General features: G+C 36.2%; 1 protein-coding gene across 5 annotated transcripts in view; it reads left to right on the plus strand.

The window, feature by feature from the left end:
* Positions 1 to 18,066, plus strand: part of SEMA5B (semaphorin 5B) — a 487,556-nt gene that overhangs the window by 392,600 nt on the left and 76,890 nt on the right. For 4 of the 5 annotated variants that reach the window (XM_087950222.1, XM_087950221.1, XM_087950219.1 and 1 more), the window contains 3 exons: positions 4,728 to 4,863; positions 6,157 to 6,364; positions 12,920 to 13,127. In XM_087950222.1, the coding sequence (XP_087806348.1) occupies positions 4,728 to 4,863; positions 6,157 to 6,364; positions 12,920 to 13,127 (552 nt within the window). The remainder of the gene's footprint in view (positions 1 to 4,727; positions 4,864 to 6,156; positions 6,365 to 12,919; positions 13,128 to 18,066) is intronic. The other variant, XM_087950223.1, reaches the window with a different exon arrangement.

Below are 18,066 nucleotides of genomic sequence, written 5' to 3' on the forward strand. Positions count from 1 at the left end.
AAAATACAAGAATATAAACTGAAGAATGAGCAAGTTCTCTGTATAATAGGACTGGCACTCTCTGACCAACAGCTTGTCCATATTCGTGGAGAAGAAACATATTCATTAAAGAAGATTTATGTTCGAGACAGTGTAGGAGCACATATAAATCTTACACGAAAGCTGTTCAGAACACATCTTCAAAAGAATGGAGACATGCTGAGTCATATAAACACTATGAAGAGAATTTTTCAGGAACTACATGAAAAAGAACTTATCTTCACAGAACTGCATCAGGTTTATATAATTTTGTCTTTGTTAGATGAGAGTTATGACGATTATGTAACTTCACTTGAAGTTCTGCCAAAAGATAACCTTACACTAACTGACATTACTGGCAGATTAATTGAAGAAGCCAGGAGAAGGCTTGAAAGGGATCAACTCAGAAGGGAACAACCACAATGTGAAGAAGAGAAAATATCTTCGTCAGCCTATACAATTAGAAAATGTTTTAATTGTGGAGGAAAAGGACATTTGGCTAGATTCTGTAAGAAAGGAAAATGCAACAATGCCAGCCAGAATGCTAAAAGGCATCAAAAGGATAAAAAATGCATTGAGTTAGCCATGTATAGCAACGAAACTGTGAATAATAATTTATGGGTTGTAGATAGTGGAGCATCGCACTGCATAACGAAAGATAAGAAAAGATCTGTTAAGATGTCCACGAGTTCACAGCAGATATCGTTAGCTAATGGCTGGAAAATGAAAGCAAAAGGTGAAGGTATTGCACATTGTTCTTGCATAAAAGAAAATGTAAAAATGTTATATGTACCACAACTTAAGTTTAATTTGCTTTCGGTTAGAGTTTTGGTTAAACTAGGTTATGTAGTTACCTTTAGGGGAGAAAACTGCATAATAGAAAAGGAAGGTAAAAAAGTGACTGCAACTTTAAAAGGTGAATTGTATGTGTTAAATGATAATTCATTCGAGGTAGCTAACACAGTTTATAATAATGTTAAACCTCATGATGAATGCATACATTTGTTACACAGACGTTTAGGGCATATAAATTTTAAAATGCTCAAACAAACGGTTGAACTGTCTAAAGGTATAAAACTGAAGCCTTGCAGTAAGTATTTGCACTGCAATACTTGTAGTCAAGAAAAAAGCAAGGTAATACCAGCAAATAGATTAAATGGATTTAATACAAAGGAACCTCTAGAGGTCATATTTGCTGATATTATAGGTCCTAAAAAACCAAGTGTGGGAGGTGCTCGTTATATACTAAGTATAATGGACCATTATTCCAGATATGGTTTCTGTTATCTAATGAAGAACAAAACGGAAACATATCAAAATTTCTTTAATTGGCTTAAATTTGCAGAAAGAAAAACTAAAAGGAAATTAGTAACTCTTGTAACTGATAATGGTACGGAATTTATAAACAATAAATTCCAAAACAGACTGAAGATGGCAGGTGTTGAACATAAAAAGTCTGCACCATATAGGCCACAGCATAATGCCTTTATAGAAAGACGAGGCCAAACAATACAAGCAATAGCTCGTACTATGCTGTCAGCTTCAGGATTACCTGAAACTTTGTGGGGAGAAGCAATAATGTGTGGTAATCATATATTGAATAATGTTGTTAACTCAACAACAGGTGAATTACCATTCACACGGTGGCATGGCAGAAAACCTGACCTAAGCTACATGCATACATTTGGAGCACCAGCATGGGTGCATATCCCTACACAACTGAGACAAAAGGGGCAGCATAGGGCTAAAAAGTTATTCTTTGTAGGTTATGAATCTAATCACAAATCATACAGATTCTGGGAAAAAGGTACATCTAGAGTTTACTGTAGTGCTAGTGCACAATTCCTTGAACATGTAGGATGGGGAAAACTGGAACAAGATTCAAATAAGGAAGTAATCATAGAAACCTACAAAAGACCAAAAGAACAAATCAGTAATAAGAAGAGCCCAATTAAAGAGGAAGTACAGGAAGAGCACATAGGATCAGAAGAGGAAGAAATAGATGAAGAGGAAGAAATAGATAACCAGGAACAGGTAGTACATGAAAGTCCACCTGTAAGCCCTGTAATACCTAGACGTTCTACTCGTGTAACCAGACCACCTGACAGGTATCAAGCAAGTGTAGTTTGCCAAGTTAGTAAAGTTCCAAATACTGTTGAAGAACCTAGGATGTATCCTGCTAAGGAACAGGAAAATTGGCATAAGGCAATGGAGAAGGAACTAAATTCATTAAAGGAAATGAAAGTTTATGAAAATGCCAAATTACCTCCAGGTGAAAAGTCCATTGGCTGTAAATGGATATTTAAATTAAAAACAGGTAAAAATGGGACTGTTACCCATAAGGCTAGGTTGGTAGCTCAAGGATTTAATCAAACTGCATATGATTATGATGAAGTATTTGCACCAAATTTAAAGGCAACAACCTTGAGAGCAGCTTTAGTGTGGGCAGCTAAGAAAAACTATATTATAAATCACTTAGATGTAGAAACTGCCTATCTGCATGCACCATTGCAGCACACTATATATTTAAGGAAACCAGTAGGTATTAAGGATAATAAAACTAATAATGACTGTTGGAAACTTAAAAAGAGTCTCTATGGATTAAAGCAATCTGGTTATGAATGGAACCAATATATTGTTAAAGAGTTAAACAATATAGGGTTTAAAGCAGGTTTAGCTGATCCATGTTTATTTAAGAGAGAGACTAATGGAACAGTATCATTATTATTGTTGTTTACAGATGATATTGCTTTAATTACAAAGACTAATAATGAAGCTACTGAAATAATATCATTATTAGGTAAGAGGATAAAATTAAAGCAATTAGGAGAGATAAGACAGTATTTAGGATTGACAATAAACAAAACCAAGAGTGGCTTTAAGATATCTCAAAAAGATACAATTTACCAATTGCTAAAAACGTATAAAATGGAACTTTGTAAGCCGGCAAAAAACTCCAATGAGTCAGGAATTTTGCCGAACTGATGCTCAAAGTTCAAAATTCGATGACTATTTATCAGTCATTAATTGGTAGTTTATCGTATATTAGTAATTGGTCAAGGCCAGACATTGCATATGCCGTTAATCAATTGGCAAGATTCAACGCTGAACCCACTGAACGTCACTGGCAAGCACTAAAGCGTATATTAAGGTATCTTAAAAAGACAATGCACTATACATTGTATTTGGAGCCAAAAGATGATTTGATTTTAAGTGCATATGCTGATGCAAGTTTTGCAACAGACATAAACACTAGGAAATCAACTTCAGGTATGGCTATACTATTAGGTAAAGCACTGATTGGTTGGAGGTCAATTAGACAGCAACACATAAGTATGTCCACAATGGAAGCAGAATTTTCATGTCTATCTTTATTATGTACTGATTTAATTCTGTATAAACAGTTGTTATTAGATATGGGAATAACTGTTAATGATGCCATTGTAGTTTATGAGGACAATCAAGCAGCCATACGGTTGGCTACAAATATTGCTGTAAAAACGAGATCTAAGCATACTGATCTTAGATATCTGAATATAAGACAATCTGTAAAAAATGGTTTAATAAGATTGGAATATTGCATGACTGAAGAAAATTTTGCTGATCAATTTACAAAAGCCCAAGGTTCAGTCAAATACAAAGAAAATTGTGACAACTATGGGTTAAAGTTGTAAATAGATATATATGTTATTATATTACCCAAAAGGGGAGAATGTTAGGAATAACATGGTTACCTAACTTAGTTTGGGTAAAATAATATATATAGACTATGATTGTGTGTGTCATTTTAAATGCAAAGCAAATGTAATTTTGGGTGCGGTTGTAAAATCACCATAAGAGGGAGCAAGAGAGCTCACTGTTTGCTGGCTTTTACTGGATTGCTGACAATGATGGATTGATGGTGATAACTGCCTGTTTTCCCTGCTGTTGCTGAAATGAAGAAAAGAGGTTTGATTTTCTTCATATCTCTACTGCAAAAAGAGATATATTACTGGACTGATTATTTGTAAGTTTACTGACCTCTTTTTCGACACTGGACTTTGCTAATGAATAATCCCTGGACGGACTGAACTTAGTGTAAGATATATGGACTGTTTGACTATGCTATAACTCTTACTGGAATAAAAACTATTTAACTGGCACAGTGTATCTGTTTTACTGAGTGTAAGCTACAACAACGTTTATCTCACATATCTGCCTGCCTGCCTGACTACCGTGCACATTCTGCTAGGGTGTGTATCCCTAACAAGAATGGCTACTTTATAGATGTGGCTGGACTTCGTCAAGAGGGTAAATTAATAGGTTGCAATGGAACCTGTGGAGCTTAAAATTAAATCTCACCTTGAAAAATAAACTAGAGGTTTAAAAATTGAACCCACATACTACCAGTCAGGATTGATGGGGTATCAGTATTAATATTCCTTGTGAATTAAACTGTGTGTGACTTTCCATGTCAAAATTGCTTTTCCCAGTCTTAAATCACCTGACATGTTTGGGGGTGTGTGGCTTTTCAATGTCTCCTAATTGTCATCTCATCCATGTTGATTCTTTTCATCCCTTCTGAGGCCTATAGCCTTGTGTGCTGCTTCTTGGCAATCTATGTGTCATTTATTTTCCTGAGATTTGATGTCTGTTATGATGAAAGTGTCAATGCTCCAAAGATTAAATTGATTTTCTTCCTTTCTCTTCCTTTCTGTCCTTGTGTCTAGAAACAGTATTGCTGCTTCAGCAGTGTGTGCCTTCAATCTCAGTGCTATTACACAAGCCTTTAATGGGCCTTTCCGGTACCAGGAAAATCCAAGATCTGCATGGCTGCCAACAATCAATCCAATCCCAAACTTTCAGGTATTTTAGGACAATCTCAACTCACTCAGAAACTCTTCTGATTCATCTGCAGTAAAACATTGGAATTCATCAGTCTTGCTTGTTGACTAACATATCAAGTTTGGACATAAGGAATTTAAGTTTATATAGGTAGATGGCATGAATTAGTGGAACAGAAGCTTTGCTCTGGCTGTATATAAAAGGGTAACAGAATGATATTATTTGTGTCATTTCTTAGCTTAATATAGCCAGGAAGAAAGATTATAGGAGATAATATTCACTTATGTGTCTATTTATCTATTAGGTTTATATCTTCCTTTTCTTTTAGGAATTTGAGCTGACAGACTTCCCAGTTCTATTTTCATTTCCATAACAATACTTTGAAGCTGATTAAAGATAGTGGTTGGCCAAAAGTCATCCAATGATCTTTGATACTCAAATGTAGGCTTCAGTTTTGCAATCCCAAATCTTACAATAACTAAACGTGTTAGCAGTTAGGAAAGCTATACATTATTTTCCTGTGTTACCATTGTCCATCTCCAAGATTATATTTTTTGACAGTAAACTTTCAATTCTATTCAGTACAATAAATTTAGTTTATTGGATTTTGAGGCTGCCTCACTCACAAAAAACTTTGGGCAATTTACAATATTTAAAAAACCATGTAATTGGTCTTTTATTTAAAAGACCATGTAATAGTTAAAAGACCATGTAAAAGACCATGAAAAGGGAGCATGACCGCCTGTACAAAAACACATAAATGACATGTAGGAAAAAAATTGCCTCTACAATTTTTTTCCACAAACAATCTAACCCCAGGCTAGGAACAAAGCCAGATCTTCCATGTCTAGATCAAACTTTAAACTGTCAGAATGAAGCCACCTTCGTCATTCGCCAAAAATAAGTTATTATCGGTATGTTTCTGGTAGTAGCTGCTATAGGGTAAGGAGATTAGAGATAACATTGTGATAGCTTGTATAAACCAAAGGTACTTACAAATGAATGACAGAACTATTTATTCAATAAAATTTTAGGTAAACTTTTAAATAATTGAGTTAAATAATATGATACTAAATACCTTTGTTTTCTTCTTCTTCTTCTTCTTCTTCTTCTTCTTCTTCTTCTTCTTCTTCTTCTTCTTCTTCTTCTTCTTCTTCTTCTTCTTCTTCTTCTTCTTCTTCTTCTCCTTCTCCTTCTCCTTCTCCTTCTCCTTCTCCTTCTCCTTCCTCCTCCTCCTCCTCCTCCTCCTCCTCCTCCTCCTCCTCCTCCTCCTCCTCCTCCTTCTCCTTCTCCTTCTCCTTCTTCTCCTTCCAGTGTGGCATATTGAATGATGATGGCCCCAATGAGAATCTAACAGAAAGGATCCTGCAGGATGCTCAGCGCTTGTTCCTAATGAATGATGTGGTACAACCTGTCTCTGTGGACCCCTATGTTACTCAGGACAACATCCGTTTTTCCAAACTGGTGGTTGACATTGTTCAGGGCAAGGATACACTCTACCATGTGATGTACATTGGGACAGGTGAGTGCGCTCCATACCAGAGGAGCTTTTCTTATCATCTTCCATTAATCCATCCAGATGATCATCTAAATTCCACACTGAGGGTTTTCAAAAATAAAAATGCTATGAAAATTGGCCTTTCTTTATAGCAATAGCACTTAGACTTATATATCGCTTTATAGTACCTTTTGAGCAGCTTACAGAGTCAGCATATTGCCCCAAACAATCCAGGTCCTCATTTTACCAACCTCAGAAGGATGGAAGGCTGAGTCAACCTTGAGCCAGTCAGGATCGAACTCCTGGCAGTGGGCAGAGTCAGCCTGCAATACTCCATTCTAACCATTGCACCACTACAGCTCCTATGAGTATGATGAATACTATCCTTATGAGTAGGATATAAGCCAAGCAAGAGTAAGAGATGATTTTAAGAAGCAGTGAATCCTGAATGCAACATATAATCTTAATAAAATAGTTACCCTGGATTCTAGAGATCTTATTTTTAGATCATTATTGTTTTTCCAGCTCATTCCACTGGTGGTGATTGTAGTGATGGTAATTAAGGAGGTAAAATATGAGAATGAAACTGAGTACAGGTAGTCCTCAAATTCTGAACAAAAATTGGGACCCAAATTCTTATTGCTAAGCAAGGTGGTTGTTAAGTGAGTCCTGCCTGATTTTTACAAACTTTTTTTTGCCATGATTGTTAAATGAATCATATAGTCGTTAAGCAAATCTGACTTCCCCTGTTGATTTTGCATATTGAAAGCTGGCTGGGAAGGTCGCAAATGGTGATCGGTGACCCTGTGATGCTGCAGCTGTTGTAAATAGATGCTGGTTGCCAAGCCCCTGAATTTTGATTGTGTAATAATGGGGAAGGTACAACAGGCCTAAGTGTGAGGACCAGTCATGTCCCATTTTCAGTGCTGTTGTAACTTCGAACTGTCACTAAACAAATTGTGGTTAAATTGAGGACTACCTTTTTATAGTAAGAGCATATCTGATGGATTACTACAATAGTCATTAGTAGTAGCAAGTAGTTACACATTTGCTTCATTGTATTAAATTGTCTCATGAAGTGCTATGAATATCCTCCTGTCCCGTCTTTGACTGGAGATCTTCAGAAAGAGGCTGGATACTCCAAAAGTTGTAGCCGATCCTATATTGAACAGGGATTGAATCCAGGTCCCTCCCTTTCACGGAGTCTGTAATTTATTTTTACCAGAATTGGGTTGTATTCTACAGTTTAGCTTGTCCCATTCTTTCATTTCTGGCATACAAGGGTGGGGTACTGGGGTTCGCAGGGGTTTGGGAGAGCCCCTAGCTAAGATTCTGTGCAGTTCAGAGAACCTCCCCCCCCCCAAATCCCACTCCTGGCTGGCCCCGCACGGCCCATTTTGTATGCAGGTAACTGCAGGGTGCGCATATAGGCTCGGGGTGGGTGAAAAACCAGCCCCCCAGAAGTTTGGGAGAGGCTTTCAGAGAGCCTTACAGAGGCTTGAGGAAAGCTCCTGGGCAACACCCCCCCCCTCGCCGCCATGGTGCAGGAGGGCAACTAGGCCACGCCCACCATGGCCATGCCCATCCAGCAACTGGGCAGAGAACCCTTTGCTAAAATTTTTGAAGCCCAGCCCTTGTTGGCATCCCTTTTGAAAGAATAAAATACCCCTCCCCAACAGTAAGCAGAGCCTCTATCAAAGGCTAATGGAGAAGAGACCTCCTATAACCAAAAACAGAATTGCCTCATATTTTCCCAAACGGTATTTTTATGAATGACAAATGTTTTCCGAATAAAGATTCTGTTTTAGAATAGATAGCAAATAGATAGGAAGGTACTTGTGTGGAAATACGCAGAATAAATTTCTCTTATGTTGTCAGCTTTCTTGTACATACACCCAGGCTCTCAGATAAGGAATATTAAATTGCTTTGCACTTGGATAGCAATTTAGGTAAAAGCATAGACAGTTTCTGAGAAGCATATTTGTGCTATTAGAAATACCGGAATTAAGATAACATTTTGGTGATTTTTTTTTAGTATTCAACAGTTGGTTGAAACTTAATTCATTAGTCATGCTGGCTGAGGCTTTGGGAATTTTAATTCGAAACATGTATGAAACACTAAATTGCCTGACTTTAACATAATCCTGCTTGGTTTAAATTAATGTTATCTATTCTAATTGGCAACAACTGTCCAATGTATTAGGTAAAGATCACGGATTCATTTCCCCCCCCCCCCCAGAAATCGAATTTGGGATCTTGGATCTGCAAAACATGCATTCTGCCATGCCTTCTATATCTCCTTTGACTAAAACATGCATGTCATATAGATAAACATTTACATAAAAATCTACACACACCTATTTAAATTTATTCTTGAAAACCACAGAACCATTTTCAATTTCTCTGAATTTAAAGTTATTTTAATGTAGTGATTAGTAGAAAAGTTTCCATGTTCTTAACAGTTGCTATTCTGGTGTAATCGGTGAAAGTGCCTTATGTGACACTTGTTACTAAGCTTTAGCTACTAGGTTGATTTTCAGTGTTGGCTTTTTTTTTAAAGATAGAAGAACCTGGATAAGTCCCTGGACTATTATAAAAATAATTTACTTTGGTTACAGAATTCAAGATTAACATTTTACCCAAACATAATTTATGCTGTGGCTCCATTTTTTTTTTAAAAAAGGTATATATTAAGAGAAAGTTGATTTTATGTTAAGATAAATGGGTCCTCTAAGTGCTACTATAATTTATTCCATAACTACACATTATTTTCTTGAGTTGGGAAAACCTAATTGAAAGTCATACTGTGTCCATCTGATAAAAGAATATTTTCTAAAGTACAAGTAGTCTACACTGGAGCATTTTTTTTTAGAAAGATGCAATTCCAAACACAGTTCTCATTTTCATTGGTTTACTCATAATATCCAACATGAGGAAGAGTCAAGTTGACAATATAAAATACAGTATCTGTATCATCATCATTTAATGACCCCATAATCCCTTGCAGGGTGGAGTCTGGGCAACTGAATGGAGCTAGTAGAGCGTTTAATGGCCGGATGCCCTTCCTGTCACCAATGCAGACCTTTGTTCAGCAGATATATTCTCATTGTGCTCAGAGAGAGAAATATCTGCCTCTACTTAGTATCAAACTCACAGCCTCCTGATTGTGAGGTGAGAGCTCTACCTCTAGGCCACCACACACTCTGGATCTATCTATCTATCTATCTATCTATCTATCTATCTATCTATCTATCTATCTATCTATCTATCTATCTATCTATCTATCTATCTATCATCTATCTATCTATCTATCTATCTATCTATCTATCTATCATCTATCTATCTATCTATCATCTATCCATCATCTATCTATCATCTATCTATCTATCTATCTATCTATCTATCTATCATCTATCTATCTATCATCTATCTATCTATCTATCTATCTATCTATCTATCATCTATCTATCTATCCATCCATCTATCCATCTATCTATCTATCATCTATCTGTCTGTCTGTCAATCTATCTATCTATCTATCTATCTATCTATCTATCTATCTATCTATCTATCTATCATCTATCTATATCATATTTATTTCCCACACAATCAAAACTACTCTCAGTTAACATGGTACCGAAATGGTAATCTATCTATCTATCTATCTATCTATCTATCTATCTATCTATCTATCTATCTATCTATCTATCTATCTATCTCACAATACGGCTCCCATAGTCAGCATGTTTATAGGCATCTTTCTTTCTTTCTTCAACATCGCGTTCCCTGAGTGCTTTCACAAACGTAGCCATTTTAGCTCAAAAAAAAAAAGACCGCCTATTATATAAACACGGTATCTATCTATCTCATCTATCTATCATCATCTATCTCTATCATTTATCCATCATCTATCTATCTATCTATCTATCTATCTATCTATCTCTATCTATCTATCTATCATCTCATCTCTCATCTATCTATCTATCATCTATCTATCATATATCTATCATCTATCTCATCTCTTATCTATCTATCTATCTATCTATCTATCTATCATCTATCTTTTCTTTCTATCATCTATTCTATCTCAATCATTTTCATCTTCATCTCTTATCTATCATCTTTATCTTTATCTATCTTCTATCATCTATCTATCTATCTATCTATCTATCTATCTATCTATCTATCTATCTATCATCTATCATCTCATCTATCATCTATCTATCTATCTATCTATCTATCTATCATCTATATCTATCTATCATCTATCTCATCTCTTATCTATCTATCTATCTATCTATCTATCTATCTATCTATCTATCTATCTATCTATCTATATCATATTTATTTCCCACACAATCAAAACTACTCTCAGTTAACATGGTACCGAAAAACAATTTAAAACATCTATAGTAATTGCAACAACAATATAAAATCAAATCTCAATTATTATTAAAAGAACAATTCAAAATAAGGCAAAAGAATTCACAAATAAAACACCTATAAATAAAGAAAAGGAAATGGTCTGTTTTGATTAAAATGCTCTTCGGAACCGCTCTGTCCTTAGCAACCTTGTGAGTGCAATCAGGGAGGGTGCCAGCCTGATTTCTACAAGAGAGGGATGGGTAGATAGAGAGGGTACTTTGTTCACTCACCATTTGTTCCTTCCTCCAGGTAATACATAAGGTTCTCTGGAGTGGTAGTTCTTGAGAAAACAAATCTCCTTGTCTCTCAAGCTGTGTCTCTTAATTTAATTGCATCTATCCACTCTTTCTTCCAGGGAAGTGTCTGTGCCAGCAATTTGCTGTTTAGAATGTGGTTTGTTGTTCCATTCCAATTTAACTTTTAATTAGGTCCAGCAACCATCTAAGCAACAGGGGCATAGATGCAGAGAAATAACTTTCCATAAATATCTTTGACCTTAAATCTATGGTTTAACCTCATTTTCCCCTCAAAGGACAGGACCCCTCCTCCAATCTCTGAGCCCCAATACAGGATGGATCATCTTATCCCATGACCACCAACTTAACTCAATTTGATGATGAACTTTGACACATGCTTTCTAAAAGGCCACATGTATAGCCTCAACATGGCTGCTTAATCCATGTTGTGCTGTGCTATTCCAGGAAAAAGTTGGCTGTTTGCTGCATATAGGTGCTTATGCTTGCCTGAGCTCTGAAGTACTTTCCCTAGATTCAAACACCGCAAAGCTCTGTCTCTGTTTTGAGTGACTCTCCTCTACACCATGTTCTCTTTTAGATATTGATCTAACTTAACTGAGTTGAGTTCAGTAAATGTGCATAAAAGAGTAGCTGCAAATAAAATTACAAATTTTATTTGATACATAATGCTCAAATCTGCTAAGTCATAATTGTCCATTCAAGACTAATGTCATAGCCACATTAGAGTCCGCTCAGAGGTCTACTATAATTTAAGCCTATATATAAGCTTCCCATCAGTTATCACACATGATTGACCACTGGGCCATGTAAAAAACAGTTGTGTTTAGTGTGTCCTAATTTTCAGGTGGAAATCATGTACAGTGCTCCTTTTGAATTTGTAATTGTATTTTCAATGTTAGCATATTAGACTGAAACAAATTGAGAACATACTATTATAGCTTTATGTAAGTTCTGCAAGATACATTTGTGCTAGCTTGCAGTAAAGGAATACTGATAAATATAGATGCATCCAATAGTTGGTAGTCTTATATTTATCTGCTTCAGGGAGTAACAACTTTTTGGAACTCTTTGATTTGTTCAAAATGCTTCTCCTGTGTCTATGATATGTGCTTAGGCCACTTTATGCTTATAAAGCAGGAGTGTCAGACTCGCGACGTCACTTTGTCATCTTGTGACGTATCGTGACTTTTTTCCCCCTTCACTAAACCGGGGGTGGGTGTGGCCAGCGTGTGATGCACCCGGCCTGCAGGGCGCGAGTTTGACACCCCTGTTATAAAGAATATCAATTGTCAGGAAATGCAGTAATGCTATTTTATTTTCAAAAAATGAAAAATTACATTTTTAACCTGTGTTTTTATTTGTACATTTAAAAAGAGAAGATGTAAGAAATGAGAACGAAGCAGGGTTGCAAAACAGCTGTATACAGACAGTCCTCGACTTATGACCACAATTGGGATCAGATTTTATGTTGCTAAGCCATGTGGTTGTTAAGTGAGGCATACCCAATCTTATGACCACTTTTGCCCCAGTTGTTAAGCAACTCACTTCTTTAGTTAAGTGAACCACATGGTCATTAAGTACAATCAGCTTGACTTCACTTATCAGAAGCCAGCTGGGAAGGTCCCAAATGACAATCACATGATCCCGGAACTCTGCAACCATCATAAATACATGCTGGCTGCCAAGTGCACGTGTCTGGGGGAATTTTGTGATAGTCTTAAGTGTGAGGAAGATTGTAAGTCATTTTTTTTTTAATAACATATCTTTGAGTGGTTACTGAACATGTGGTTGAAAGTCAAGGACTACCTATAAATGGAATCTAGCTAATATCTCTATCCTGGATGTTAAAATAAATTAACACAGTGATTTGCTTGTGTTGTGTTTCTCATTTTGCTAGAGCACGGCACTATTTTGAAGGCACTGTCTACTACCAACAAGAGCCTGAGGAGCTGTTATTTAGAGGAAATGCAGATTCTTCCCACCAGCCAAAAAGAGCCAATCCAAAGTCTTCAAATATTGCACAGTGGCAGATCATTGTTTGTTGGTTTGAATAATGGAGTGCTAAAAATCCCCCTGGAGAGATGTTCAATGTACAGAACAGAAGGGTAAGAAAATGTATCGGTCGGATATATTTCACATTGTCTTAAAAAGAAAAGCACTAGGGAAACATATTGCTACTGATTCGTTTTAGAATACCTTTCGTCATCATTCAAAGAAGGCAGAAAACATTAGCCTGAACGGATAGTCCTGAAACAAAGAGAATAATTTGAAAACAACTCTTTTTTTTTAGAGCATCCTCATTAGTCCCAATTAGAAATCGATGCAACGTACAAAGGCATATAGTTTACTCCTTTTTCTTGTACGTTCTTGAATCAACACCAATTTTATTTTTCTCTTTCTGTATTATGCAAGTATCGTTCTCATAATTATTACTCTGCAGCCCTGGTCACATTTTGAATGGATCCGATATAGGTGTGACTGGACTTGCCATACTTAGTAAAGTAGGAGAAGCTGCAGCAGTGGGTGGAATCATGGATGACCTCTTTCCTACTTCATTGGACGTCTGAAAATTTTCCAGAGTATTTCTCTTGATTCAAATGAGTCATAGCCAACATTATCCACAACTTGTTGCTTTGAATGAAAGGCAAAATTGTGGTTAATCAAAAGGCAAATCAGAAGCTTACAAACCTCTCCTCAGGGTTATGTTGGATTGCTGCTCTAATTTCATCTAATACTAAACATTTTTGAAAGTAGACAGTATGTTCGGCTTCATTCCTCAGTTCTACTGGTTCCATATCAATGAGATTCAGGATTTCAGAGCAATTTCAGATGTTCTTCTTGGAAATGGTGGGCACGGAGTCAACCTCGTACACTACCACGGAAGCTGGTTGGCTTTCTTCTGTGCTGTAGCTTGTCTTAGAACTTGTACTGTTCTGATCTGTTCAACAGTGTAGGCACATCTTTGCCATTATCATTCAGAAGTTCCATCTTCTAGTACCAGTAATTTTATGCAAAATTACTTCTCTATATACTACCTGATGAAGATTATGTATATAGTTGCTTGAAGACTATGTTAGCACTGAAGAAATAATTGGATTGGCAGAATTTGAAAAGAAATATTCCTGCTTCACTTCAGGAATGACCATACAGTTCAGTTATGTTTTCCTTTGTAATGTTTTGGCATTCCAATTTTCAACCAACAGCTTGCATATTCTGTTTAAAATTAAACGCTACTATTAATCTGGCTAACTTCATCTTTTTTCCACCAGTGGTTGGAATATAAACTTGAACAACTGTCCTATTCAATCATTGTCTGAAAAATCTAATTGATATTATTTGGTCATTGAACACATTGTACTCAAGCACTGGCCTTCCAGGATAATTCCTGATGATAAAAACACTGTTCCTTCCTTATTTTTCATGTCTTCAGTGGATATATGACCTTCTGATTCAAAAATGTTGAATTTTTATTCACTGATAACTAAAATGCCAAACTAATCGGTTTATTTATTTAATCTTTTATTGTGTTAAACTTTTCCATGTACATGCTTGTTAAATACGTAAGCATACCATGCTAGATCACACCCCTAGTCTATCTCGTCCAACTGTCTATTTTCACAGTAGTCAAACAACTCCACAAGGAAGGCCATCAATCTCCCAGAAAATGGCCTTCAAAAGTAGTCACAGAGCCATCAAGGCTAATAGCCACCAATCTCTGTGGTTCCCACAAAGTAGTCCAACCTTTTTTTTTTTTCAAGCGAGCACCTCATCTCCATTTTTCCACTAGAATTGTGTCTTAGCAGCTTCAGATTTTCTTTCACTACATGGCAACTAGATGTCCCACAGCTTTAGACTAGTGATGTCATAAACATCCTTTGTACTCCAAAAGATCCTCAGCTCTTATTCAGCAGCCTGTTGAAAGCCACAGTTGAAGAGCCCATCATCCAACCCTGTCCCCTCCACTATTTTATGTCTTCTATCCATGTTGTTTTCATGGCAAAATACAGGTTGATTGTCCATAGCTTTGTCCTACATGGTGTGAAATGATCATTTTCTATCTATTTCTAGCATCTTCCCATAATGCTGCTATAGGTGACTGCTTACTTTACCTGGGCAGCTGGGATGACCTTTACACCTTGGGTAACCCTGCTGAGATGATGTACTCTTGACATACATGCCTGGCATTCTTTGTTCATCTCTCCAGAAATGCCACTACAGTATCACAAAAATAAACACATGACTGTAGTGTATATGTGATGTAACATGCCCTGCAATGAGCATATTGCTTTTGCAGATTATATTGAACAAATCCTCTTCCAGTTGAATGTTTAAAAATATGAATTGTATTGATGTAGAGTAGCATTAGTAGATGACTATTTTGGATGAGACAGAAAGGAAAAGCATTAACTGGGACTCCATCATAATTTTTTTAGCTGTCCAAGACAATAGCATCTTTCAGTCTCTCTGTTTAAACCATCCATACTATGACATCATAGTGAAAAAATGTTCTAAGCTGTCCGAATGTTTACCTGCCAGCATCTACCTGGGATATAGTTTTTCAGGTCAAAATAACCATGCCAGTTTTTTAATGCATTTTTGAAGCCAATCACTCATTTCAGGCAAAGGTGACACTTGGAAAAGGAACATGTTTACATTGTCAGCTCATAGATGGAAAGTAGAATGATTCTTATTTGTTTTCTTTCCAATTTTCGTTCCTGGGTTTATTCCTATTGCTCAGAAGCCTTACGGACAACAGATTTGTGTACCTTTGGTGACCTTGCCTTCAAGCCCTTGCAAAAAAAGCTGACAGGCTCTGAATTTTCACCTGGTTTCTAGAGATAGAAATGTTAGACATTTTTCAAGCTTCTTAAAGCTAGTCTCAAAAAACTAAGCAGAATTGGATCTGACTAATACTAAAATGGACACCATCAGGAAATCCCAAGGCTGTGGAAATTGAAAAGTAGGAATGGAAGAAGGCAGTGTAAAACAAGCTACGTAAATAACAACTACTCTGTTGTGATTCTCGTTGTAGTTGTTATTACTATTATTAATTCAATTAGTATGTCACCCATCTTATTTAAACGACTCCGATCATCTCACTACAGGTAGAAACAACATTCCAATAAAATCAAGACTAATGTATAAAAGCCATTAACAATCATTTTAAAATAAAAAGAAACTTCCAGAAACACAGAATGGAGTTTTATAAATATAAGAATTAAAGAATTAAATTAAATACTGTGATTTTGCTATTAAATGTATATAAGTAATTGTACAAATGCTCAAGAGGCTTATGTAAATAGATCTTATAGTAATAGTTGATTGTAAATATGGTGATGTGGTTGCAAAAAAAAATCAGATGTGATTTTAGGCTGCGTCAGTCGAAATATATATTCCAAACTATGAGAAATAGTTATTCTACTCTATTCTACCTCAGTCAGAACCCACTCTGTCTATTGTGTTCAGTTTTGGGCACTTTTATGGAGCATTCAGAGGAACTAGAACAGGCTTAGAAAAGACCAGTGAATATGATCAAGGGACCAGAAATTAAGGTCTGAAAAGAGTTGAAGGAGCTGGTATATTTAACCTTGACAAAAGGAAACTAAGGGGAAATGCGGAACTTTTTTTACATAATGTAAATAAAAATACAACACAGGATATACACTGTGTAAAAACAGAAATTCTCTGCTTCCTAGAGGGGACTTAAGGGGACCATTCTGAAGACAGACTTGAAATAATCTGAGAATATGTCCATAGGTCTCTCTTATTCCAGGCTATAGGATATAAAGTAATGGACTGAAGTTGCCAGTGTAGATTCCAATTGAACTCTTTAAAAAGACAGTAATTGTGGAACTGTTGCCCTCTCCCCACTCAATTAGAAATGTTAAAGTGAAGGCCAGATGGCAATTTGTTTAATGTGCTTGAGTTTAGATTCTTGGACTGAAAGGAGGTTGGTCTAAGACACGGGTGTCAAACTCGCTGCATCATGTTGCCATCACATGATGTTTTGTGATATTTTTCCCATTTACGGAGCTGGGGTGGGTGTGGCCTTCATGTGATGAATCCGGCCCGTGGGCTGCCAGTTTGACACCCCTGGTCTAAGAGGCCCATTCCAACTCTATGATTATATGAAATCTTGGTTTGGATCTGGACGCATTCTGTTCTGTCTCTCATGGTATTCAGAAATCTTTTCATCATGCAATTTTTGAAACATCTATTTTCCCTGGTGTGGAATGTAATGACTATGACCCTTAATTTCAAAACAGGAGCAGGTATAATATTCCAAACAGAAGTACTGGGATTTATTTATTTATCAAATTTATATATGATTGCCCAACTCCATAGCGGAAAATGAGAAGGAAAAATGATGTAACAAGGCAAAAAGAGCACGTTCAGAAAAGAATAAGAAATCCAAGCCAACATATTAGTGTTTTAATATGCATAGTTAGCCCAAGGTCCATGAGACAGATAGACAGAAGACCACCAGAAAGAGCTGTAGACTACACTGGGAAGATTTTAAAAAATCCCCAAAGAAGGCACTAGGCTCTCTCTTTTGTATAGTTGCTAAGAGAAGTATTTGGACATTCCTGTTAAATCATTAGAAATCAAACTTTACTCAAACTGCTGAATTATTCCTATCTCTTCTTTCAGGCATCAATTCTAAAGGATAGATATTGTACTGACAGTTCCCAATGTCAGATGCATATGGATACTAGCAAAATCTTAATTTTCAATGCTTGCAGAACCCTGTTCTGATTTTGGTCCATTAGAAAAGCTTAGAACTATTTATTTATATGTTAAGTTGAAATTGTATAATGAAAAAATGTGTCTATAGAAAGATGATAAGGAAATTTAAAAGATGTCTTGACATTGATATAATGATGTATAAAGCTTTATTTTATGTTTTTAAATTTTGAAAACTAAATAAAATTTACTAAATTTAAAAAAGAAAAGAAAAGCTTAGAACTATTCAGTTGAGTAGCGATAGAATTATGTAGCTTTCTCAGTTCTCATGGTTAGAAATCCTTTTCAGATGTAGTGATG

This window comes from Notechis scutatus, chromosome 1 (genome assembly GCF_049901735.1).
Source record: "Notechis scutatus isolate UNSWTSFEM ecotype Mainland chromosome 1, rNotScu1.2, whole genome shotgun sequence".
Lineage (NCBI taxonomy): Eukaryota > Metazoa > Chordata > Lepidosauria > Squamata > Elapidae > Notechis > Notechis scutatus.